The sequence below is a fragment of the Myxocyprinus asiaticus genome, chromosome 9, assembly GCF_019703515.2.
Source record: "Myxocyprinus asiaticus isolate MX2 ecotype Aquarium Trade chromosome 9, UBuf_Myxa_2, whole genome shotgun sequence".
Classification (NCBI taxonomy): domain Eukaryota; kingdom Metazoa; phylum Chordata; class Actinopteri; order Cypriniformes; family Catostomidae; genus Myxocyprinus; species Myxocyprinus asiaticus.
This window is the reverse complement of record NC_059352.1, coordinates 42,421,728-42,446,936: the sequence shown is the minus strand read 5'-3', so window position 1 is coordinate 42,446,936 and position 25,209 is coordinate 42,421,728. Positions and strand designations below refer to the sequence as shown.

The 25,209-nt window shown below is 37.7% G+C and overlaps 2 protein-coding genes and 1 pseudogene across 2 annotated transcripts in view; 2 read left to right on the top strand and 1 right to left on the bottom strand.

The window, feature by feature from the left end:
- Positions 1 to 955: 955 nt before the first annotated feature.
- On the bottom strand, positions 956 to 16,919 carry LOC127446476 (succinate--CoA ligase [ADP-forming] subunit beta, mitochondrial). The gene is made up of 11 exons (XM_051707429.1): positions 16,758 to 16,919; positions 15,529 to 15,724; positions 10,665 to 10,764; positions 10,417 to 10,579; positions 8,318 to 8,446; positions 8,060 to 8,198; positions 7,095 to 7,256; positions 3,749 to 3,891; positions 3,524 to 3,644; positions 2,953 to 3,041; positions 956 to 1,540 (listed from the first exon to the last, which is right to left on the bottom strand). Exons 1-11 carry the CDS (start codon positions 16,839 to 16,841, stop codon positions 1,466 to 1,468), a joined length of 1,401 nt encoding a protein of 466 aa, XP_051563389.1. The 5' UTR covers positions 16,842 to 16,919; the 3' UTR covers positions 956 to 1,465.
- Positions 16,920 to 18,542: 1,623 nt separating this feature from the next.
- On the top strand, positions 18,543 to 21,220 carry LOC127446491 (nucleotide triphosphate diphosphatase NUDT15-like; annotated as a pseudogene).
- A 2,410-nt stretch (positions 21,221 to 23,630) lies between these two features.
- LOC127445923 (integral membrane protein 2B-like) overlaps positions 23,631 to 25,209 on the top strand; it is a 26,055-nt gene continuing 24,476 nt past the window's right edge. The window contains exon 1 of the mRNA XM_051706424.1: positions 23,631 to 23,839. Within this exon, the coding sequence (XP_051562384.1) occupies positions 23,753 to 23,839 (87 nt within the window). The 5' untranslated portion in view covers positions 23,631 to 23,752. The remainder of the gene's footprint in view (positions 23,840 to 25,209) is intronic.

The following is a 25,209-nucleotide window of genomic DNA, read 5'->3' as shown; positions in this document are numbered from 1 at the left end:
AAAAAAGTTTTGCAGCTAGTTGCCTTTTTATTTTTTAGTGTAAGATTAAATAAACATACCAATTTGTACCATTTTTCACTAGGCTGGTGTAAATCGCCCTAGGAAAAGAAATATATTGTTTTAACATTTAAATTGCAATGCATTTGCAATAGAATGCCTATGGGCAAGTCTATACTCACAGCACCAGTGGTCTGAACATCGCATGTCAAAGAAATTTCAACTGACTTCAAATCAAGACTAATACAACACTGTCACATATGTGTCCTGTGGAAATGGGTCCAAGTTCCTTAGACACCTAGACTATGTCAGAAAGCTGAAAAAAGCTGCCACAGGTACAGTAAGAAGGCAACAGAGTCAGAGACCAATGTTTGCATAACACCGTCTACTCAGATGCCTTCCTCTAGACAGTTTTAGTGCATGTTCCACAAAGAAGCTGAGACAGATGCAAAAACGTATTCTGTTTAAATGGTCCCCTAGGTTTCGGACATAAGACCTAATATCAATATTTACTTTCTGAACTGACATACCTGCTTTAATTTCTTAGGTACACTAGAAGGTAGCAACTGCATGCTTCAATGGTTTGATTTATCGTAAATGTTGGATTCTTCCCACAGTACGCACACTGAAATTAAAGAGGATTTAAGGGACAGACTTTGTCAGACAGATAAAGGCTCTACATTTCAAGAACAGACACAGACAGAGCTTTTCAGCAGATTCAAACATCATCCTCTGAGACGCTTGAGTATTTTAATTGTTTCCTGCTACTGCTGCACCGTCAGCTCCATGTCAAACTGAGAGAACACCAATAACACACATATTCCCTGTGAGTGCTTGTGCGTTTGTTTGAAAGGGAAATGGTGCATTTCTCTTCAGGAGAACACAGAGCACACCCTGCAGCGTCACTCACTCCCGCCGGAAAATAGAAGAAGGGGAGAAAGGGAGGGAGAAAAAGGGGGATAGCATTCGCTTTTTAATGATACTGTGTGTGTGTGGCAAAAGACAGAACCAGTGTGTCAAAGACATTCTACATCCAGAGAATCGGCTCTCCATGTACATTTCAACAGTATAAATACAGTGCCACATAAATACATCCTCCACTTGAGAAAACAAACATAGACAAAATAAATGACAGTAGGCAGTAACACTGACCCAATCTTAACCAATGGAACATAATAACCAACATTATGTTAGTGGTTAGATGGGTGCTGCACAGTGGGGTGGGGGATGATCGCATGAAATGTAAGTGGTACCATGCAGACACGTGTTTCTTTACAATCTGGAAGCACTGGTGAAACAGAAGGGAGGGGGAACCACAAAGAGACAGAAATGATAGCTTGACCAGGACAGGGGAGCTGCGGAGAACTCTATTGGAGGTCTGGGACAAGACAAGTTTAGGTTGCCGACTTGGATTCAGTTTCTACAAGATGGTTTAAATGGTGATTTGGTGGGTTTGTGGTTTGTTCTGTTAGATGGGCAGCTGGAACTTGACATCAACCTGGGCCTCTTTGGCCAATGACACAATTTCAGAAAGCTTTACAACCTAGAAAGAGAAAGGGAGAAAGAGATAAGAAATACACAAATTATTACTTAAAACTAGAGCTGTCAGAATTAAAGTGTTAATGCATGCAATTAATTAAAAAAGTTTAACACATTCATTCTTCTTAATCGCAATTAACGCATATACCATTAATACAGCATAAACCAGCATAAACACTGGTTGGACGGGCATAACCTTTGTAATGCGTTCGCCTTGAGTCATTACACTGATGGACACACCACAAACACACACACAACAGCACTTCCGTGTCAGTGACAAAGTGATGGGGAAAGGAGCTCTTCACACTATTTGATGTACAAAACAAGTCCAAATGGGACTTGTGACAAAAATCAAGTATTTTTCAGCCTGTGTAGGCACATTTTAATTACTACAGAAGCATGTCAAGTCTTAACTATCACCAAAACGCAGAATGAGACGTTTTTGTCTTCAAAAACGGAACAACCTGCCAACAACCTTGAAAAACTGCGCAAGTGTACTGACAAATTGAAGAGAATTGGTGCTGTTTAAAAGGCATAGGATGGTCACACCAAATATTGATTTGGTTTAGTTATATTTATTATTATTATTATTTTGGAAAACATCCTCACTATACAACGTTTTACCAACTGCCTAAAGCTTTTGCACAATTTTGTACCATATTTTAAAAAGATTTCAGTAAAACCAGTTTGTCTTTCATCATTTACTCTTATCCTTATTTTGTTTCAAACCAGTATGTCTTTCTTTCTTCCGTGGAATACAAAAGGAGATGTTTTAAAGAAAGTTCATCATACTTCTTCCCAGAGACTGTCAAGCTCCAAAAAGGACCAAAAGAAAAACATAAATAAAAACAGCACCATAAAAGTAGTCCATACAACTCAACCAAAATCTATCCTATTCAAATGTGTCAGATTTGACCTTAATGACACCAAAAGTCATGGCTTCTAACTGAACAGGACGCAAGTTTGAAAATGTACATATGAAAATGAGATGAGAGCTGCAGCGGAGAGGAAGATTTTCAATGAACAATTACTTAAATTTCGTCTTTTATTTATTGCTGTAAGACTTGGATAATGCTGCACATGTCATATGGACTACTCTTATGATACTTTTATGGGGCTTTTTTGTCCTTTTTTTATCTTGACAATATAAATTCCATTTGTTGTATGGGAAAAAAGTGCAGAATGAACATGGCAAATAACCTCTTGTGTTCTACAGAAGTAAAAAACATCATGAGGATGAGTAAATGACAGAATCGTAATTTTGGAGTGAACAAAAAACTAGCCTTGTATTTCTTCGTACTATCAATTTGATTGCTGAACATTGTATGTGGATTCCTCTTTTTTTTTTCATCTCTGTATTTCCACTCTTTGTCAATTTTCCATTTGCCTGTCTAAATGAATGCAAGACTAACACACCATCTTGGCCGCCTCGTCCAGATCGTCACAGGCCAGGATTTTCAGAGGGCTGGCAGCAATCAGAGCCTTGGCATCATCCACTCTCGTTCCTAGAGATCAGACGAGTGTGATATGAGAGTGAGAGAGAGAGCGAGAGAGAGAGAAATTAAGGACACGACACATGGGCCACCTGCACAAATATCTCTCCATCTCAACACACACATTTCTTCTTCCCATCACCTTTCTCTCAATCTTTCCTCTCACTCAAAATTTCCAACTCTACATTTTTAGAGGACTTTTGTCACACCTGTCACAGAGACTGTAAGAGGGGACTAGTGTTGAGGAGCAACTTACAACACTACTAACTTTTTCAGTAGTATGACAGTAGCTCAGCAGTTAAAAAAAAAAAAAAAACTTTTTTTTGTGGTGTCGTGCTTGCAGCTTTACAGCGGAGCAAACTGAATTGCTGATTATATCAGCACCCTTTTAAATAAAGTATGGGAAGTGGAAAATATTTTTAATAGGTTTCAAATTGTCCCTCATCTATTCATTAATCAAACTCACCCACACCATCCATCTCTCTCTCTCTCACCTTGTAACCGCACTACGATGGGAATTCTCAGGTTTAAGTCTGTGACGGCCATGATGATTCCCTGCGCGATGACATCACACCTCATGATGCCACCGAAGATGTTCACCAAAATAGCCTGGACCTGTTACAAAGGAAACAACAAACAGACCAATTGAAGTGTGGCCAACATCAACAAATTAATACCATCAAAATAGGAATCCTGTGTCCAGTAGACCATGCCATTACCTTTTTATCAGAGGTGATGAGCTTGAAGGCCTCTGTCACCTGCTGTGCTGTGGCTCCGCCTCCTACATCTAGGAAGTTCGCAGGAATTCCACCATGCAGTTTTATTATGTCCATTGTTGCCATTGCGAGACCAGCTCCATTGACTAAACAGAGACAAAAAAAAAAAAGTGACATCAACCGTCTCCAATTATACTCAAATTCCACTCTGAATGTCATTCAATCCACTAGTAAAAATGGTTCAAGTCTTTTATTTAAAGCTAAAAGCTATCTGTAATAGAATATTAGAGATACACTGACATATCGGTTTTATCGATTTAATCTGTGCTGATAGTTGCTTTGTTATATACACTGGTGGCCAAAAGTTTGGAATAATGTACAGATTTTGCTGTTTCGGAAGGAAATTGGTTCTTTAATTCACCAAAGTGGCATTCAGCTGATCACAAAGTATAGTCAGGACATTACTGATGTAAAAAACAGCACCAACACTATTTGAAAAAAAGTAATTTGATCAAATCTAGACAGGCCCCATTTCCAGCAGCCATCACTCCAACACCTTATCCTTGAGTAATCATGCTAAATTGCTAATTTGGTACTAGAAAATCACTTGCCATTATATCAAACACAGTTGAAAGCTATTTGGTTCGTTAAATGAAGCTTAACATTGTCTTTGTGTTTGTTTTTGAGTTGCCACAGTATGCAATAGACTTGCATGTCTTAAGGTCAATATTAGGTCAAGAATGGCCAAAAAAAGAAACAGCTTTCTCTAGAAATTCGTCAGTCCATCATTGTTTTGAGGAATGAAGGCTATACTATGCTTGAAATTGCCAAAAAACTGAAGATATCATACAAAGGTGTACACTAGTATCTTCAAAGACAAAGGACAACTGGCTCTAACAAGGACAGAAAGAGATGTGGAAGGCCAGATATACAACTAAACAAGAGGATAAGTACATCAGAGTCTCTAGTTTGAGAAATAGATGCCTCACATGTCCTCAGCTGACAGCTTCATTGAATTCTACCCACTCAACACCAATTTCATGTACAACAGTAAAGAAAAGACTCAGGGGTGCATGCCTTATGGGAAGAATTGCAAAGAAAAAGCCACTTTTGAAAAAGAAAAACAAAAAGAAAAGGTTAGAGTGGGCAAAGAAACACAGACATTGGACAACAGATAACTGGAAAAGAGTGTTATGGATCTTAACTCCATTGAGCTTTTGTGGGATCAGCTAGACTGTAAGGTGCATGAGAAGTGCCTGACAAGACAACCACATCTATGGCAAGTGCTACAGGAAGCGTGAGGTGAAATGTCACCTGAGTATCTGGATAAACTGACAGCTAGAATTCGAAGGATCTGGAAAGCTGTCATTGCTGCATGTGGAGGATTTTTTTGATGAGAACTCTTTGAAGTAGTTTAAGAAGTTCTGAAAAAAAAAATTCAAATTGTAATAGTAATTTTTCACCTTATTAATGTCCTGACTATACATTGTGATCAGTTGAATGCCACTTTGGTGAATAAAAGTACCAATTTCTTTCCATAAGAGCAAAATCTGTACTTTATTCCAAACTTATTCTTCCATGTTCCTCTATGGCCAGCACTGGAGGACTCTGCAGTTAGGACAACTTGGTTCTACAGTGTAACAGGGGCCTCTAGAGGTGAAATAAAAACAATCACTGACTGACAATATTTATCCACATTTTTTATCCTTCAATGCAAATTTGGTTATTTTGATTAGATGAATCAAGTGTTCGAAATTGAAGCGAGGGCATGAAAAGAAAAAAGTGACTATATGGAAATGTGCCCTGCCAGCACATACATTGTGTCTCCAACATATATATATATATATATATATATATATATATATATATATATATATATATACACACACACACACACACACACACACACACACACACACACACACACACAACCGGTCAAAAGTATTTAAACTCTTACTCATTCTTTATTATATTTTTTTTTCTTCACGTTTTAGAATAATAGTAAAGTCATTAAAACTATGGAATAACAAATGGAACTATGGGAATTATGTTGTGACTAAACAAAATCCCAAATAAATCAAAACTGTGTTATATTTTAGCATCTTCAGAGCTGTCACCCTTCGCTTAGAATTTGCAGAAATGTACTCTTGACATTTTCTCAACCAGCTTCTTGAGGTATCATGCTGGGATGCTTTTTAAACAGTATTGAAGGAGTTCCCATCTATGTTGGGCACTTATTGGCTGCTTTTCTTTATTATTTGGTCCAAGTCATCAATTAAAAAAAAAAAAAAAAAATTTTAATTAAATTTTAGTTTTATAATGAAATAAATTAATATGGTGGCACAATTATATTTTTGTCTACAAAACTAATTTCAAACATTTAAGCATACGCCTTCAGATCAAAAGATTTTTAAGATCATGAGAAACATGTTTCAACACAAAAAAGTGTTTCAAAACTTTTGACCGGTAGTGTGTGTGTATGTATGTATATATATATATATATATATATGTATATATATATATATATATATATATATATATATATATATTATACATACACGCAAAATAAATCCTTAATCTAGTTAATATATACAAGCTTTGAAAATCTTAATTTGTTAAATACTTAAAAAGCATTGTCATTTCAAAATAAGTGTCCCAAAATAAATGTTTATTTTGGGCTTGTTATGCTCCAAATCTTAATTTTTTCTGATTATTAGTGGGATTTTGCTTGCACAATTAACTGCATCAGATTTTATTAATTTTGGACTCTTGTTGCCACTATGTCTGTGCCCGTCATAGTAAGGAAAGACAAAGTCTTTCTATAAATAAACATTCTATAAATCGATTTTAAAAACAATTGGCCGATTAATCGGTTATCGGCCTTTTCCACCATCTTAGTTATCATATCGGCAAAATCCTCTGTCAGTCGACCTCTATAGAATATTACATAGAACAACATGATCCAAAAAGGAAACTTATAGAGTAACCACAGGTGTAGTTACTTTATCACATTAACTATAGACAACCAAAAGGTGTCCAAATACTCGTAACTTTGACAGAATGGGAAATTGCTGCATTAATCTTAATTTTGAACATCTATTGCTTTATAATTTAAAACCTAAGAAACTTCCTTTTGTGAACTGTTTTGCTTGAAGTGCTTTTTTCTCAAATTAATGCCATTTGGTTTGATATTTTATTATCTGTTGCAGTGACATTCATTTTCGGGGCCACTGTATATATAGATAATATGAAAGACACTAAAAATGCTAATAAATGAGTCATCCACTCAGTGTTGTAATAAAATTTCACAGTTGTTCACTAATGGAAGCCTGAGGTTTATTCCACTGACCCAGGCAGCCGATAGTGCCGTCCAGGCCGATGTAGTTGAGGTCTGCTTTGGCTGCCTGTCTGTCTCTGGCGTCCTCCTGAGTCCAGTCACGCATGTCGAACACTTTCTTCTGTCTATATGCAGCATTGGAGTCAAAGTTGATCTTAGCGTCCATACACATCACTGCAGATACAGAAAAGAACATTTCTAATCATGTATGTACCTGCCTGGATATGGAATATTATGGTGCAGGGATTGGGGGTCACAGGTGAGGATGTATAGGCTATGTTACACCGGCTTTGAACGTGGCCCATCCAATCAGAATTTAACATTTTGAATTTAGAGTCAGAACTTTATATCAGCTTTATAATATTAGATTAACTGTTGAGACTGTGGGTTTTTAACTCATGTTAATCATGTTATCATATCTAAAGATATGGATTTAACCACTGGAGTCGTGTGGATTACTTTCATGCTGCCTTTATGTGCTTTTTGGACCTTCAAAGTTCAGGTCACAATATACTTGCATGGTATGGACCTACAGAGCAGAGACATTCTTCTAAAATCTTTGTTTGTGTTCAGCAGAAGAAAGTAAGTCACACATCTGGGATGGCATGAGGGTGAGTAAATGATGAGAGAATTTTCATTTTTGGGTGAACTATCCCTTTAAATATGAAGTTACATATATGTGAAGCTAATTTAGCACTGATACCAGACTTACTGCATTTTTTTAATAATCTTATATTTTCATTAGCTTCTATCAAGTTCCAAACAATGAGTTATTTACTAGATTATCCAAAACTTTTGCCCAATTATTTTCGTTGAATTTCCAGCCAAAAAAACTATATTGGGATATACAATATACTTTTACCGTGAAATGTAATTCCTTATACTGCGATATATGACTTTGGTCAAACTGCCTATCCATATGTGTTATTAATAAAAAAAAGAAATCAAGCAGAGCACATATTTAGAGCGTCTGCTACCAATGCCAGATGAGTCCTCCACCATCGGGTTTATCTCCACCATAGATGCATCATACTTAATAAAGACATCATAGAGTTTCAACATGTTCTCTGCAGCTTCATTGATCAGTGCAGGAGGGAAGCCCATCTTCTCTGCCACCTGAGAGAGAATGAAAGATTATCAAAAACATTCTTCATGCAAGATGGGTCACATGATCATCATGTGTGGCCACTGGCATCCATACAGCCCGCAGAGCTGTCTTGTACTCTGCACCTCACCTTTACGGCCTGCTCCATCTTTATTCCCTCTACGATATCAATGGGCTCTTTTACAATGGCATCGGGATTCTCTGCAGCCACATCCTCAATGTTCACGCCCCCCTGAGAACTGCCAATCAGCACGGGTCCCTGCAGGGGCGGAGCAGAAGCGAAGAGATCATTTTAAGGGCAGGTGAAACTAGAAAATGTGCTGAGAATTCAGGTTACTGCAAAGTAAAAATTTATTTTTCCACCCTCTGCTGTACATTTTGCTTACTGCAGCCTGTCACTTGTGATCACAAGCTCCATTTACACTTGAAATTAACATGCATCTCAAAGGCATGACTACCCCCAAATGTGGTTTTGTATTGGATCACCTGAGATGGATGTTAATACCAGGTGTTAATGGGGCCTTTTTTTGTGCATGTATAGAAAGATACAAATTCTAACTGGAATTACCATCTATATGAACAGCGATTTCATACATACAGGTGCATCTCAATAAATTAGAATGTCGTGGAAAAGTTCATTTATTTCAGTAATTCAACTCAAATTGTGAAACTCGTGTATTAAATAAATTCAATGCACACAGACTGAAGTAGTTTAAGTCTTTGGTTCTTTTAATTGTGATGATTTTGGCTCACATTTAACAAAAACCCACCAATTCACTATCTCAAAAAATTAGAATACATCATAAGACCAATAAAAAAAAAAACATTTTTAGTGAATTGTTGGCCTTCTGGAAAGTATGTTCATTTACTGTATATGTACTCAGTACTTGGTAGGGGCTCCTTTTGCTTTAATTACTGCCTCAATTCGGCGTGGCATGGAGGTGATCAGTTTATGGCACTGCTGAGGTGGTATGGAAGCCCAGGTTTCTTTGACAGTGGCCTTCAGCTCATCTGCATTTTTTGGACTCATGTTTCTCATTTTCCTCTTGACAATACCCCATAGATTCTCTATGGGGTTCAGGTCTGGTGAGTTTGCTGGCCAGTCAAGCACACCAACACCATGGTCATTTAACCAACTTTTGGTGCTTTTGGCAGTGTGGGCAGGTGACAAATCCTGCTGGAAAATGAAAGCAGCATCTTTAAAAAGCTGGTCAGCAGAAGGAGGCATGAAGTGCTCCAAAATTTCTTGGTAAACCGGTGCAGTGACTGTGGTTTTCAAAAAACACAATGGACCAACACCAGCAGATGACATTGCACCCCAAATCATCACAGACTGTGGACACTTAACACTGGACTTCGAGCAACTTGGGCTATGAGCTTCTCCACCCTTCCTCCAGACTCTAGGACCTTGGTTTCCAAATGAAATACAAAACTTGCTCTCATCTGAAAAGAGGACTTTGCGCCACTGGGCAACAGTCCAGTTCTTCTTCTCCTTAGCCCAGGTAAGACGCCTCTGACGTTGTCTGTGGTTCAGGAGTGGCTTAACAAGAGGAATACGGCAACTGTAGCCAAATTCCTTGACACGTCTGTGTGTGGTGGCTCTTGATGCCTTGACCCCAGCCTCAGTCCATTCCTTGTGAAGTTCACCCAAATTCTTGAATCGATTTTGCTTGACAATCATAAGGCTGCGGTTCTCTCGGTTGGTTGTGCATCTTTTTCTTCCACACTTTTTCCTTCCACTCAACTTTCTGTTAACATGCTTGGATACAGCACTCTGTGAACAGCCAGCTTCTTTGGCAATGAATGTTTGTGGCTTACCCTCCTTGTGAAGGGTGTCAATGATTGTCTTCTGGACAACTGTCAGATCAGCAGTCTTCCCCACGATTGTGTAGCCTAGTGAACCAAACTGAGAGACCATTTTGAAGGCTCAGGAAACCTTTGCAGGTGTTTTGAGTTGATTAGCTGATTGGCATGTCACCATATTATAATTTTTTGAGATAGTGAATTGGTGGGTTTTTGTTAAACATGAGCCAAAATCATCACAATTAAAAGAACCAAAGACTTAAACTACTTCAGTCTGTGTGCATTGAATTTATTTAATACACGAGTTTCACAATTTGAGTTGAATTACTGAAATAAATGAACTTTTCCACGACATTCTAATTTATTGAGATGCACCTGTATATAAACCATACAGTAGAAGCAATAACACAATCCATGATCTCTCACCTGGAAGGACCTCTCCATAGTGATGGCAAAATAATACTCTCTGCGTGGGTACCTGCGCTCGCAGATAAACACCTGGTTACAAATTCGCCCTGCCTCCCCTGTCTGCTTGGTGAACAGTTTCTTGCCAATCATCTTAGAGGATATGTCCCTTGCTTCTTCTGGCCTGCAGATAGAAATAGAGAAATTAAATACGGAAATCAGAAAAGTAATAGAGCAAAGTCACAGAAAATCACGGCACAGACACTCACGAGTAAACGATTCGGACTCCTCCCTTCAATCCTCCCTCAAAAGAGCCTTTGCCTCGACCACCCGCCAACACTTGAGCTTTTACCACCAGGTCTTTGGAGCCTGAGAGAAAGAAAAGGAGAAATCATAAATAATGAGTGAGAAACACACTTATACATAATTAGTATACTGTACAAAATCAACATGATATATCAGGAAAAAAAGAGTGATAAAGGATATTCAATGAGAAAAAAAAAATAGGGCAGGACTTGTTTTAATCTATCGGGCGTTGATTGGATTGTTAAAAGTGGACTGGATGGGAGGGCTGAAAAATAAGAGCGCTTTGTGACATCAGCCGAAAAGGAAAGTTGTTTCAGAAGCAGAGTACATTATTAATGATTAAGGACAAAAAAAAATAAAAATAAAATACAAATTCTACGGAATAACATGAATCGTTCCCAATAACACCAGGAACATGTATTAAGAAAGTAAAAAGGGTAAATTTTGATGTCATATTGACATCAAATACACCTTCAATAAGCAAAAACCAAACACAAATAGCTATGCCCAAAGACCATAAGCAAATAGACAGAAGCCATCAAAATTAAGGCAAATCCTTTGCAACTATAAAACTGCTGTTGACTAAGAGTCACACTATTATTACCTATAGTCTCTGAACCTGCAGACACAAACTTGCTTTACAATCACACAAAACACACACATCTGAGCCAATCCAAACACACTGGTCTCTCCCGACTGATGAGGGGCTCCTTCACAGGACCTGATTCTTATGATGCTTGTTTGTTTCTTTCTTAACGCCATGCCAGCTTTCATAGCGGAAACCAGGTTAAAATAATAAAAGAACAACTAAATAAGATGTTTAAGATACATTTTTTCTAAAAACTTAAACTAAATTTGTACTAATTTTGTTAAAAACCTTTTCAAGGTTGTCAGCAGAATAAGAGAGTTTTCTCACAGGAATAGAAATATTACAATCCAATAAAACATGTTTGATAGGCACTGGGCTCTGACATGATGCGATTCTTATGATGAAACCTGCTCTAGATTTAGTCTTTAGTGTACCATTCACATGTAAAAATGGTACAGACCGTTCATTTTGGACATTGCAGAATGGTAAAGATGAAACCATTTTGATTCCTGGAGCATTTAAACTTAAATTTAATTTAACTTACACATGACACCAATAATAGAATGATTAAGTAAGACACAGAAAATTATATTCTATCTTGATAGAATATAGCAGAGCTGGAGTTTAATTGTTGTACCTTCACAAGACTTGTTATTTTAACAAATAGAATAATATCCCCATCGGGAATCTAAGGCTATTTCCACATTAATCCGGATACATTTGAAAGCGGCGTTTTCTAAACGCTCTCCGTCCACACTGCCGTTTACATTTACATTTATGCATTTGGCAGATGCTTTTATCCAAAGTGACTTACAGTGCACTTATTACAGGGACAGTCCCCCTGGAGCAATCTGGAGTTAAGTGCCTTGCTCAAGAACACAATGGTGATGGCTGTGGGGATTGAACCAGCAACCTTCTGATTAACAGTTATGTGCTTTAGCCCACTACGCCACCACCACTCCCACTGTTTTCAAATGTTTTCCAAAAGTTGCTTATCCACACTAAAACATAGGAAAACTCTTAAATCCCATTACTGCGCATGCATGTACAGTCTGAAACACTGTACTGCTGAAAAGAGGCCTTATTGTGTGCAACTGAAAAGTGCAACAATAAATGTCTACGTGTTTTGTCAAGCCGGCCCCAGCTTCCTCCTTTCCACGAACTGTTACATAGACGTATTGGGGGTGATTTGGCTATTGAAAATGTAACATTTAATTTAATTCTGCTCAAATGAACGAAATGACTTGAATAAAGATTAGTTCATTTTGCTGAACGAGACTCAAAGATCCAAGTCAGTAAAATGATCCGATCTTCCCATCACTAGTTCAGACAGTCACTAAAAAAACTGGTGCATGCTTACTAGGATTACTACGGTAACCTGAAGGAAGAACAGACAGATGCCTGTTGTGCACATTCTTTCATTGAGTTGGGCAGTGAATCTTCACATAATGAAAAAATATGATGCATTATATTTTGATTATGCAATCTTTTGTACATTTTGTAACAGATTATTTTATTACAGCCTATATTAACAAATAGACGATACACTGGAACAACAAGACGCAATGCAGCAGCCAAAGACGTTTGTCAGACATGTTATTATATATACAGTTATTTACATGTCATTGCCCCTCGAGTACTCGAGTAGACAAAATGACCAAAATGCCCATCCTTAATACGGATTAGTATGGATGTAACTCTCTAGAGTGATTCAATCATCATTTACTTACACTTAAGTCATTCCAAACCCACATGACTTTTTATTCCATAAAAAGTAGAAGTTCATCAGAATGTCTGAGCTGCTCTTTTCCATATAGTGAACACATATAGTGACATGGGGCTGTCAAGTTCCAAAAAGGCACTATAAAACCATTCCGTACAATAGCTTTGTGTCTGACTGAAATGAAAGTCGTTATTAAGGGATGCGCCGATCGATCGGCCAATGATATTTACTGGCTGACATTAGTCTTAATTCTCGTGTTTAGATTCAGAGACGATCTTTTTTTAATTGCAGCACGCATTAAATCACACATACACTTCTACTCGGATGCATGAGCACTTGCTCAGCCCTCGAAGCATGACATTGCGGCCACTGGAGGGCGCGTTATTGGCAGTTCTAAGCATTCGCAAATTTACACTCTCAGACATGCTGTAATTCAGATGAATGATTATGCTGGTTGGTTTTAAAAATATAATATTAACTGTGTATGAAATGTACAAATTGGACAAAGACACTGATGTGAGTCACGACAGTCAGATGGTGTGTGGAACGATAGAGGCAATTTGAGCGATTGTGTGCACTCTTAATCTCTCATCAGTCGCTCATACCAGCGCTATTTTGTGAGAACCCCGATTTAAATCAGAGATATTTGTTTGACGCAATACCACTAATAACAGCAATAACAGTTTAACTCTCAATAACGGCAGTATGTCTTTACACAGTTGCTTAATAGTTACTGATTTGCGTTACAACAAAAGGCCAAAAATGGTAAACAAATCATAGATACTAATGATGTCTCACTGGAGCAGTTTTGGAGCTTAAAATGGATATCTCTCTTTTATTTTTCAACATATCTCTGTGTGTGATGGTCTTATGGTGTTTACTCATTGCCAGTTTGTCACAATGATCTCTGATAGTGATAACAGAACTATTCATAACTCTTTTCAATTTAAATGTTAGCATTTCACAATTAAAGTATAATGTAATTTTACAGTGTGGGGCATAAACATATAACTGCAGCATATAACTTGTAAAAGTGTGGCAAGGGGCACTTAAGAAATAAATATTGGTCTCAAATTTTCCTGATCAGTGTACCACTATTGTTATTCGCAGAAAATCCTCCCCTCCGCTGCTCTTAAATCTCATTCAAACTTCTGCATATTCAAACTTTCCACATCGTGATCTGTCATGTGACAGGTGAGAACCAATGGTATGCCCCATCACTGACATCAAACCCGTCACGATGCATCTTCAAACAACACAACTATTCAGATGCATCTGAATAGACGCAAACTTGCTTGACAGACTCTGGTCACTGGTCGCTTTCATTGCCGGAAAATGAGCAGTGTGAGCATTCTTCAAAATTTCTCCTTTTTTGTTCCGCGGAAGCAAGAAAATCTTCTTGGTTTAAAACAACATGAGGATGAGCAAATGACGACAATATTTTCTTTTTTGGGGAACAGAAATCAGGAAGATCCCTGCTTGCAGCCATAAAATGGCTGATTTGTGGAACTCTGGATATTTTCAGTTTCATGTTGCAATATTGCGAATACATCAGAAATTCTTCCACTTTTTATGGTGCATACCACATGGGTGCAAATGCCATGAGCAGCGAGTCCCTGGTTCAATTCCCGGTTGGCCGGACCATTTGCTGCATGTCATTTCCCTACTCTCTTCCCCATGTTTCCTGTCTCTCTCCACTTTCACTGTCAACAAAAGGCATAAAATAGCCAACAGAAAAAAATTAAAAATACAAATTGATTCATTTGGTACCAGTAAGATATGGAGAGAAGTCCAGCCTAAAAAGATAGACTCTCAAGACTGCATGGACACAGATTAGGCCAAGATCTGGTCTGATGGATCACATAAACAATGTTTATCAGCCTAAAGCTACTGTATTCCTGCTCTATGCTTATGACACCCTACACTCCTTTATTCCCGCTAACAACTCTGCCCGTCCATCATGGGTCTGTGCAAGTGCTGCCTGTATGCTGACAGTATGATTAATGGTTAGGACAGTCACATTCTCCAATGGTGGTGCGCTGCAAATCTATGTTTAGACATCAGTGTGTGTGTGTGAGAAATAAGCACAACAGCTGAAACACACAGACTCACACTATACACAAGAGCAGAAAATAGGGTAATCCGGTTGTCCTTTATAAAGGCCCTTAATCTGATCTACATAAAATCACATTTTGGTCTGTTTCTTCCCCAAAACTGGTCGTATCGCTTCAGAAGACATGGAGTTGTATGCTGCCTTTATGTCCTTTTTGGAGCTCAAAAGTTTGGACCCCATTAACTTGCATTGTATGAGTATGTTCACTTCATATCTCCATCAAAATATCTTCGTTTGGGTTTTGCGGAAGAAAGAAAGCCATACGAGTTTGAGATGGCATAAGGGTGAGTAAATGATGAGAGAATGATCATTTTTGGGTGAACTGTTCCTTTTACTATCGTTGAAAACACACTATATGTTTGTCTTTGCACAAATTTTGCATGGCAAATTCTCTATCCTTACCGATCTGCTTGGCAGCAGAATAGGCCTCATCGGGCGAGCTGGCCACCAAACCTGCGGGCACAGAGATGCCCGCTTCTTTCAGCAGCCCGATGCTCGTGTACTCATGTAGGGAGAGGTTTCTCTGCTGCTGCCCTGACAGCATTGGAGATGGCAGGTTCCCATGGTTACCAAACAGACCTGATGTCCCACCAAGCACCTGTAAATGTAGAGGGAAAATACCATTTAAATCCAATAAGAGAAAGAGGATTTGGTCTTGACACGGCAAAAACAAGATTTGAAATATAATATTTACATTGCAAATACTTCTTTTAGAGATTTGCTAAATGGTAACAAGAAAAGAACCTTCAACCACTAAGTCACCAGTCCAGAACTTTATCCACTAGGCCACACCACCCACTATAATTTAATCAAGAGAAACGATTATTTTTGAAAGGGTAGTTAACCTTTTTTACATCTCATTCAGAGGGGAAACATATGAGAAACAACAGTTTTATGATTCTGTTAATGGTTAGACAATTAGTAAGGTTTACAATAAAAAGTACACTGCATAGTTGGTCTTTACAATAAGCGAGCAATCCTCAGGAGGGACATATCTCACGACTTCTAGCTCACATATTAGTGGAATGTTGCGAGACTGTATTTATTATACTGTATTTTCTTCCGGTACACATATTTTAGTATGCAACGGGGGGAAAGTCAGAATAAAAGCACTGTCCAGTATTCATCTTTACACCAGAGGTGACCATCAGAAGACAGAGTGAAAAGTTTACAGCTCAATAACCAACTGGACAGGTTTGCATTGACTTGAAATCTGCGATTCTGAATGGTTAATGATTTTAACTATACTAACTAGCTAGCTTAGCAGAAACACTTAAGTGAAACTAAACAAGACAGTCATTTGTCCATCTGTCCATGTAGGTCAAACTAAGTGAGCCACTAATCTCAGCAGCTGCACTGCTCTAATGAACTGAAGTATAATCATAAAAATCTAACTAAAATCCTGGATAATTCAACATAATTCTGACTAAATTTAAAAAGAGGATCCATTCAACAGATAATAACTAGGCTTGCTAACCTAAGCATATTACCAATAATGACAGGCAGCTAGCCTGCAGGCTAATGTCAAATGAGATTCACCCATTTGGGGCCACTAAAAGTGCCCAAAAAGGCAACCTCCGCAACAAATGAAGATTGGATATTGTTATCTAATGTGTGTACATAAAACTGACCTTAGCTGCCGAGCTTAAATTCGTCCTAGGGCCGGCATTCCTCAGTCCAGCGGACAACCGGCCGCAAATCAGGGACGTCGCCATGTTGCTCTGTGAACAAGCAGCGTAGCAGAAAAACAAATGACAGCACGCGCCTGCGTGAGGACGTACGCCAACTGCGCGACTGCGCTTCGAGAATCACACCTCGGATTCATCTTTCCCCGTGATTCGAAGTTCTCCATTTCAAATCAGATCATGAAAATCTACTTTCTTTGTAAATTATTTCATGCGCATGCTAATCATTGGTATATTTAATAGTTTATAAGTTTCCATCAGGCCGTAAAACGCAGGTGTTTTACTAAAAGATTAATCTGCCAAGTTAGAAAAAAGGAGGGTACAGACTAGCCGTCCGAAATACTATTTTACCGGCAGGCCACTGGCTAATTTGGGTCAGCCCCTCCTACAGGTGATAAGGAGCCACTCTGTGCTCTAACACTACCCAAAAACTGAATTGTTTTGTTAATTTATTTAATGAAACTTCTCATGCGTACCTCGTGTGGACCTGATTATTTGACATACAAATCATAATAATAGTGACAACCAAAGACATCATATTAAGTATAAGATGAACTCTGAATAATCACAAAATTACAAGTAACTGCAAGTTACAACAAATACAATAACAGCCGCGTATATAAAATCTACAAACATTAAAGCTATGAGCAGTACATAGTCATTTGCATAATTTATTCATACCGCAGGGAGCTGAAGTGTGGCTTGCTGAATAATGCTCTGTTCATTTTAGGCTCAAATTTGACCGAAAACAGTAATACATTTTTTTTATTAAATACATTTAAGAACACCAACTTCAATAAAGTAAAAACACTAAAGTTTTGCATGTTTGGGGAGATTTTATGCTATTTAGATCTTATCAACCTTTAAATTTCTCAATTACACCATTAATTTGCATATGCAAATAGAATTTATGTTAATTTCACAACAGTAAAAACCTACACTTCTATAAAGTTGACACGAAGAAAATATGAGAACGTGTCATTTATTTGGGTAGATTGCTGCCATCTGTTGCAAAAAAAGAACAATTACATGACTTGCAAATGTCATGACAATAATAACCAGATGGCTGCAGAGATCCACTAATTCGTTCCTGGTTTTCTGCATTGTGGATGTGTTATGGCCTCAACCATTTATTTGTGTATGAGTGTGTGTTCTGCATTGTGGCTGAAGTATTCATTTAGTTTGACAAATAAAATAAAAAAATTGCTCTGTGTTATAGATGTGAGTGTCTCACCCATTCATTCCTCTGTCTGTGTGTGTGTGTGTGTGTGTGTGTGAGCACATATGTTCTGCATTGGGGATGTGTTATAGTCTCACCCCTTTATTTATGTCTTTGTGGGTTCAGCATTGCAAATAATTGCTCTGTGTTATAGTCTCGCCCATTCATTTCCTATGGTCGGTCAAATTTGACAACACAAGTGTAGTTTTTTTTTTTTTTTTTTTTTTTTAACAGTCCAAAAATGTTTTTGTGTTCAGATGGCAAATGTTTTGAAAAGTAACCAAGCCTCGAGCCACTCAGATAAAGTATACAATTTTTATTAAAGAAAAAAATTAAAAAAATTACCAAACAGTACACAAGCGTTAATCATTATATATATTAAAAAATATCAAGGTTACTCCAAGGAAATAATTTAGGACATAGGGATTTAACAGGCAAAAACATTTGGGAATGCCTTACTGTGTATGTGTATGAAATATGCTATATAAATAAACTTGCCTTGCCTTATTTGATTGCTTGTCAAAGCTATAAAATCCCCAGGCTACAACAAAATAACTCTGTCTGGCTCTTTCATTACAGCTTTAATAAAATGTCTGAGGCTGTACAAAACAGTCAGCCCATCCCCAAATGTCCTGGGGTGGGACTTGGTGTCCTTGTGACAAATTTCTCCAGTCCTGGATGTGTTGTGTTAAGAAAAAGGAAAAGCATAGTTAGGAAAGGTACCCACCAATTACCAGGAGGTCACATTGAATTTGGGTGAGTATATTATCAAAATAGTGCGTTAATGTGGCCTTTTTTTAATGTTAAAGGAATAGTTCTCCTCCTAAATTAAAAATCTGTCAGTATTTACACACCCTCATATTGTTCCAACCCCAAAGAGTCTTCATGTTTTATATCTTCCATACAATGACAGTTCATAGCAACTGTCAATGTCTGTCAAGCGCCAATAAAAAACCATAAAAGCAATATAAATGTAGGACATATGAGATGTTAGGCAGAATATTAGCCTCCCAGTCACCATTCACTTTCATTGTATGGAAAAAAGATGCAATAAAATTGGATGGTGATTGAGGCTAACATTCTGCCTAACATCTTCTTTTGTGTTCCATGCAAGAAAGTCATTTGAAACAACATAAGTGTGAGTGAATGACAACAGAATTTTCATGTTTGGGTTAACTAACATTATGCATTCTTATGAAAAGTGCTACTGCTTATGTTTATACACAAGTAGAACGTAAATCAGTTGTATGACAAGTAAAAGTTGTACTGCATCTTGAGAGAGACTTGGGAGGAGTGTGCCCAGAGAGAGGTGATGGAGGAAATAGGTGTCCATCTGAAAAACATCCAATTTGCCTCCGTTGTCAACTCTGTCAGAATGAAAGAACTACCATTATGTCACAATCTTCATGCAGGGAGAACTGGTCAGGGCCTTCTCAGCAGAACCAGTTAATGTGGAGCCAGAGAAAAATGAAGGTAAATATTTTCAATGAATGTGTTACTGCCGGTCTAGTCTCAGTCACAGATGGCCCGCCTACATACTATTCGTTATAGTGATAAAAGGCTTCTGAGACTATTGCCTGTCTCACGCTATCTTGACAAATTGTGAGCAAATCTTGTGAGCAAATATTCAAAAATGGTTTGTTTTGATTACAGTATACGGCATAGTATTTCAGTAGGAGATGTATATCACACGGTAAACAAATTCATGTTCACAAGGCACCAGGTTGCTACAGCCCTTCCAAGCAAGAACTACATTACAGGTTTGCCAATGTTTGTGAGATTTTGTATGAATTGGAAATTTGTTTGCAGAATATCCAAATGTGGACAGTGTTCCACCATTATGTAGTAACCAGTTTTTGCATACCAGTCTATTATTGTGTAATCATCGATTTACAATTTACCTGCCCCCAAACTGTGATTGGCTGCTTTATATATTGGTCAAACAGCCTTTTTCTGTCTAAATGGTCCAGAATAAACTGCCATGTGGACTAATTGGCAGCATACAGTACTTTATGTGTGTGTGTGTGTGTGTGTGTGTGTGTGTGTGTGTGTGTGTGTGTGTGTGTGTGCGCGCACAAATATTCATATCTATATATAACCATGTTATATATTTCTATGTGTCATGAGTAAATGGTGACCTTCCCCAGAGAAATGGGTTTGTTTAGATTTAGATATCAGTGTTAAGTGTTGTTAAGTGTAGCTAATGTTGACCAATGTTTAAAACCATTCAAACCCTCGTTAACATTTCTATGCTACAGTCACGCAGCATTTAAAGGGATAGTTCACCCAAAAATGAAAATTCTCTCATCATTTACTGACCCTCATGCCATCCCAGATGTGTGACTTTCTTTCTTCAGCTGAACACAAACACATTTTATTAGAAGAATATCTCAGCTCTGTTGGTCCATACAATACAAGTAAATGGTGGCCAGAACTTTGAAGGTCCAAAAAGCACATAAAGGCAGCATAAAAGTAATCCATACAATTCCAGTGGTTAAATTTATCTTCAGAAGTGATTTGATAGGTGTGGGTGAGATACAGATCCATATTTAAGTCCTTTTTAATCTAAATTATCCTCCCTTCCCACCAGGTGGCGATATGCACAAAGAATGCAAATCGACAAAAACAAAAGAAGAATGTGAAAGTGAAAGTGTAGATTCATAGTAAAAAAGGACATGAATATGTTTCTCACCCACACCAATCATATCGCTTCTGAAGATACCAATTTAACCACTGGAGTCAAATGGATTACTTTTATGCTACATTTATATACTTTTTGGACCTTGCACTGTATGGATGTACAGAGCTGAGATATTTTTCTAAAAATCTTAATTTGTGTTCAGCAGAAGAAAGAGTCATACACATCTGGGATGGCATGAGGGTGAGTAAATGATGAGAGACTTTTCATTTTTGGGTGAACTTTTCCTGTGAACCATCAAACTATGAATTGCTTCCATAAAGTTTAATTATGAATTCCACTACATATCATAAAGTGCCCAGTGCAAACCCAAATGAATGTCCTTAGATAGGTTTAGCTTCATTTGTTTTTGCTTTCTCAGGTTGGACATGGAGGCGATGGGAGGAGTTTCCGCTGGAAGAGCAGCTTTTCTTGCCATTGGCCAATCTGAGACAGCAGGGTTTCCAGCCATTCTGAAAGAGTTAAAGGGATTTTGTTTTTGTTTTTTGTAATCAAGAAATATTTGTACTCCCTGGTTTAACACCTGATTCAGGATCAGATGAACAGTGCTTGTGTATAACCTTATCCCTGGAGAAAAAATTAAAAGTACCCTGGCCTTATGTAGTGAAATGGACATACTTCCTGATTGACAGTGACTCGCCTATCACATTACTTTACAAGGAATGCTTTTATTGTACACACATGTGTACTATATTATAGCTATCATTCATAATTGCACAAGGCTTATCAGCCGTATTTATTTATCAGTCATATTTATCAAGTGTTGTCTGTATAACTGCATTTTTCATTGGTGATTTTACATGACCGGGTCAAAAAATGCTTCTGACATAATTTACTCTCAGTTTCCACCACACCTTTTTTCTGGGTAATCACACTGCGGTGATTTCGTAACATTATTTTCCACATAACCATGTCCCTTACCCAGGGTTGGGAGGATTACTTTTAAAATGTATTCCACTACAGATTACAGAATATATGCTGTAAAATGTAATTTGTAACGTATTCTGTTAGATTACTCAAGGTCAGTAACGTATCCTAAATACTTTGGATTACTTCTTCAGCACTGGCAGATTTTTTAACTTATTTTGACTTATTTTAAAAAATCTGCCAGTACAGTAAGACAAAATACACAAGGTAAAAATACATTCTCTGAAAAAAGCCTAAATAGCTTATGCAGCTTCAAAACAAGATAAAGCAAATTTATATTGTTTTAAGGATTTTATATAAATTTTTACAGAAAAACAATACAAAAATTCTCATCAAGAATAAGATTTTTGGCCAAATATCAAAGGTCGCACTAGAGAAGAAAAAAAATATATGATCTAACATGTATTTTCTTGATAAAAAAAATATGATCGTGCCAGGTAATAGGTGCATGTAAAATGGCTAGAAATAGCATTTGAGCTTAGCGTGAAGCTAAATGTGTTCACATGACAATTTACACAAGGTTTATTTCTATTTCTGCTGCTCCAAACTTACTTCAAACTCACTTCTCTGTCTGCTCATATGAATGTAACACATCTTAAGAAAGTGTTTCACTGCTATTCAAACACTCTTTGGATCACATCATTTATACTGATAAATGTTTTCCAACTGAATAGACAATGACAATGACAATATGTCCATAATGACAATAAAATGCAAAGTAATCTCTTCAGTAATCAAAATACATTTGTAATGTAACTGTATTCTGATGACCAATTATTTAAATTGTAACTAGTGGAATTACAGTTACTAATAGTTTGTATTTTAAATACGTAATACATGCAGTGTTGCCAACTAGTTTCAATGGAAAGTAGCTAAAGCCAGCTCGAAAAGTCGCAAAATGACGTCATACGCTAATTAGCATATTTGTGACGTCATCGCGTCTCATTTACATTTTGCATAGTGTCCGCCCTTTACATGTGTTTGCTTCTCTGTGCTTATGGTACATACTGTAATACCCTATTAAATCCCTATATCTATCAATCACAAAAAGTCGCTAGATTTGTCGCTAGGCGCTTTTTTGAATAAAAGTCGCTAAAAAGGTCTGAAAAGTCGCGAAATCTAGCTACAAAGTCGCTAAATTGGCAACACTGAATACATGTATTCCTACTCTCCAACCCTGCACTTTCCTGTACTCCAATCAGCATTACTGGGTATTACCTTTTATAACGCTGAGTTGGATATTGCTGGAAACGGCGCCCTCCACCCATAAACTGATGTACATACCGTCTGGATAAATATATATATATATATATATATATATATATATATATATATATATATATATATATATATATATATATATATATATATATTTTTTTTTTATTTTTTTATTTTGGAGTCCTGGTGGCCTCAATCCGGGTGGCGGAGTACGAATTCCTGCTGCCTCTGCGTCTGAGACCACCAACCCGCTCATCTTATCACATGTCTTGTTGAGCGCGTTGCCACGGAGACATAGCGTGTATGGAGGCTTTAAAAAAAAAAAAAAAAAATTATAATGCTTTATTAATTACCATATTGCAACAGAGAGACATATCACATGCTTCACAATACAGGGTATGGAGGATTCACGCCATCCACTGCGGCATCCGCGCTCAACTCACCACGCGCCCCTCTGAGAGCGAACCACATTATTGCGACCACTAGGAGGTTACCCCATGTGACTCTACCCACCCTAGCAACCGGGCCAATTTGGTTGCTTAGGAGACCTGGCTGGAGTTACTCAGCACACCCTGGGATTCGAACTAGCGAATTCTAGGGGTGGTAGTCAGTGAAAATATTACATTATATTATACTATATAATATTATATATGCACATTCATATTAAAAATATAAAAAAATAAAAAGATGACAGGAACGGTGAATACAGCGCCGTCTACCCGCGCACTGATGTACATGCAGTCTGAATCTGGTCGGCTCAAGCTAGCTGAATGCGCCACATTAAGTTGTAAGGCAACACTGTGTTAAGAGAGGTCGTCCGTTTCATCGAGCTTTCTCTTTATTTCGAGGAGAAAAAAGCAAGAAAATTACCATATTAACATGGTAAAGCTCGCGTTCAACTCCTCTCTCGTCCAGAAGGATTTGAAAAAGGAGGAGAAAGATGAAGCTTTGATCCCTCAAGATGTGGTGAGTTTTGTTAGCACGAATGCTACCCGGTTAATGTGATTAAAAACAGACCGAAGGTCTTCAAAAACAACGTTGTTTTAAACCATAAAACTCTTTATTCGACGTGGAAATGGTCGGTCAGCGTGTATAGATGAATATATGTCAGCGGCATGTAGGTATATAAAGGGAAAAAAAAGGATTTTTCGACATTAAGTAGTCAAAGTAACAAAAACATTCAGTGTTTGACTGAAATTTAGATGTCATTGTGATACACACATTGGCAATATTTATTTGAGGTTCCAGGGATTATAACAATTTTTTTACTGCAGAGTTTAGTTTTAATGTGTGTATAGGGAAGCCATCTCCTGCTTAATTTCACTGTGTTTATGAGTGTGTGTGTGTGTGTGTGTGTGTGAGAGAGTGTCAGACATCTTTGAGCTTACAGGAAAATGGCCGACAGTTCAACACAAAACACTAGGAAATATACACAAAACATAAAAAGCTTCACGCATTGAACTTTTAATTGTTGTTTTTTCTTATAGATACCCAATGCATAACCATGCATGCACATGCAATGGTATTATTATTACAAAAGCGTTTAAAAATGCATAGCATTTTTAAAAATGCGTGTTTAAATTAATAATGATGCATTGCACTTTTACTGTTTTTTCTACTAGTTGCCTGATGCATGTCCATGCACAGTCTTGTAGTGTTGTGAGTCAATACAAATGCATTTACAACAAGAAAGTGTGTGTGTATGAGTGACGGTACATATGTATAATGTTATCCCCTGCACTTCCTGAATATGTTGCAGTCGTGAATCTAGTGAAGTCAGGAAGAGGAAAGACATGTTTAGCCAGCTTATCGTGGAAGACTTGCAGAAGTGTCAGACCAGCTCCCACTCAAATGCGTCTACCTTCTGTTACTCAAATACGATCATCTGCCACCGAGGATGAGTCAGCGCCGAATCCAGTAGATGAAGAAGAGGAGGTCGTGAATCATTCATAAGACAGTGTTGTGTCTACTAAAACAGCCTGATCCAAGTGGCAGAATTTTAGCAGACACAACAGTGATGTAAAGGAGTGCTTCAACATGAGGAAGAAGAAATTAATTCAGATGAAGAGGTGGCTTCATGCATGGAGCTGTGTGCCTTACAGACATTTCTGTAACCAGAGAGTCTCAAGCTCTGTAATACGTATCTAAATCAGATCAAGGTATCAGTTCATCATTAGATAAGCTGTAAAGAGCCTGCTGTGTGGTCTGACTTGCAGAGTTATCAAAGCCTCACTAAATTTGTGGCTGGAGCCGAATACCAGAAACAGCCATCTCTGTACCTTCAAAAACTCTGGAAGGCTCGGGTTAGTTAAACAAAGACACTCTCTGTTAGAGCT

Bases quoted from the DNA above. Each gene is read 5' to 3' on its own strand.
- LOC127446476 (XM_051707429.1), bottom strand. From the start codon at position 16,841: ATGGCGACGTCCCTGATTTGCGGCCGGTTGTCCGCTGGACTGAGGAAT. The intron at 15,725-16,757 runs GTCAGTTTTATG...CTACATTTACAG, and splicing joins ATTTAAGCTCGGCAGCTAAG to GTGCTTGGTGGGACATCAGG. The intron at 3,042-3,523 runs GTGAGAGAGAGA...TCTGATCTCTAG, and splicing joins CATCGTAGTGCGGTTACAAG to GAACGAGAGTGGATGATGCC.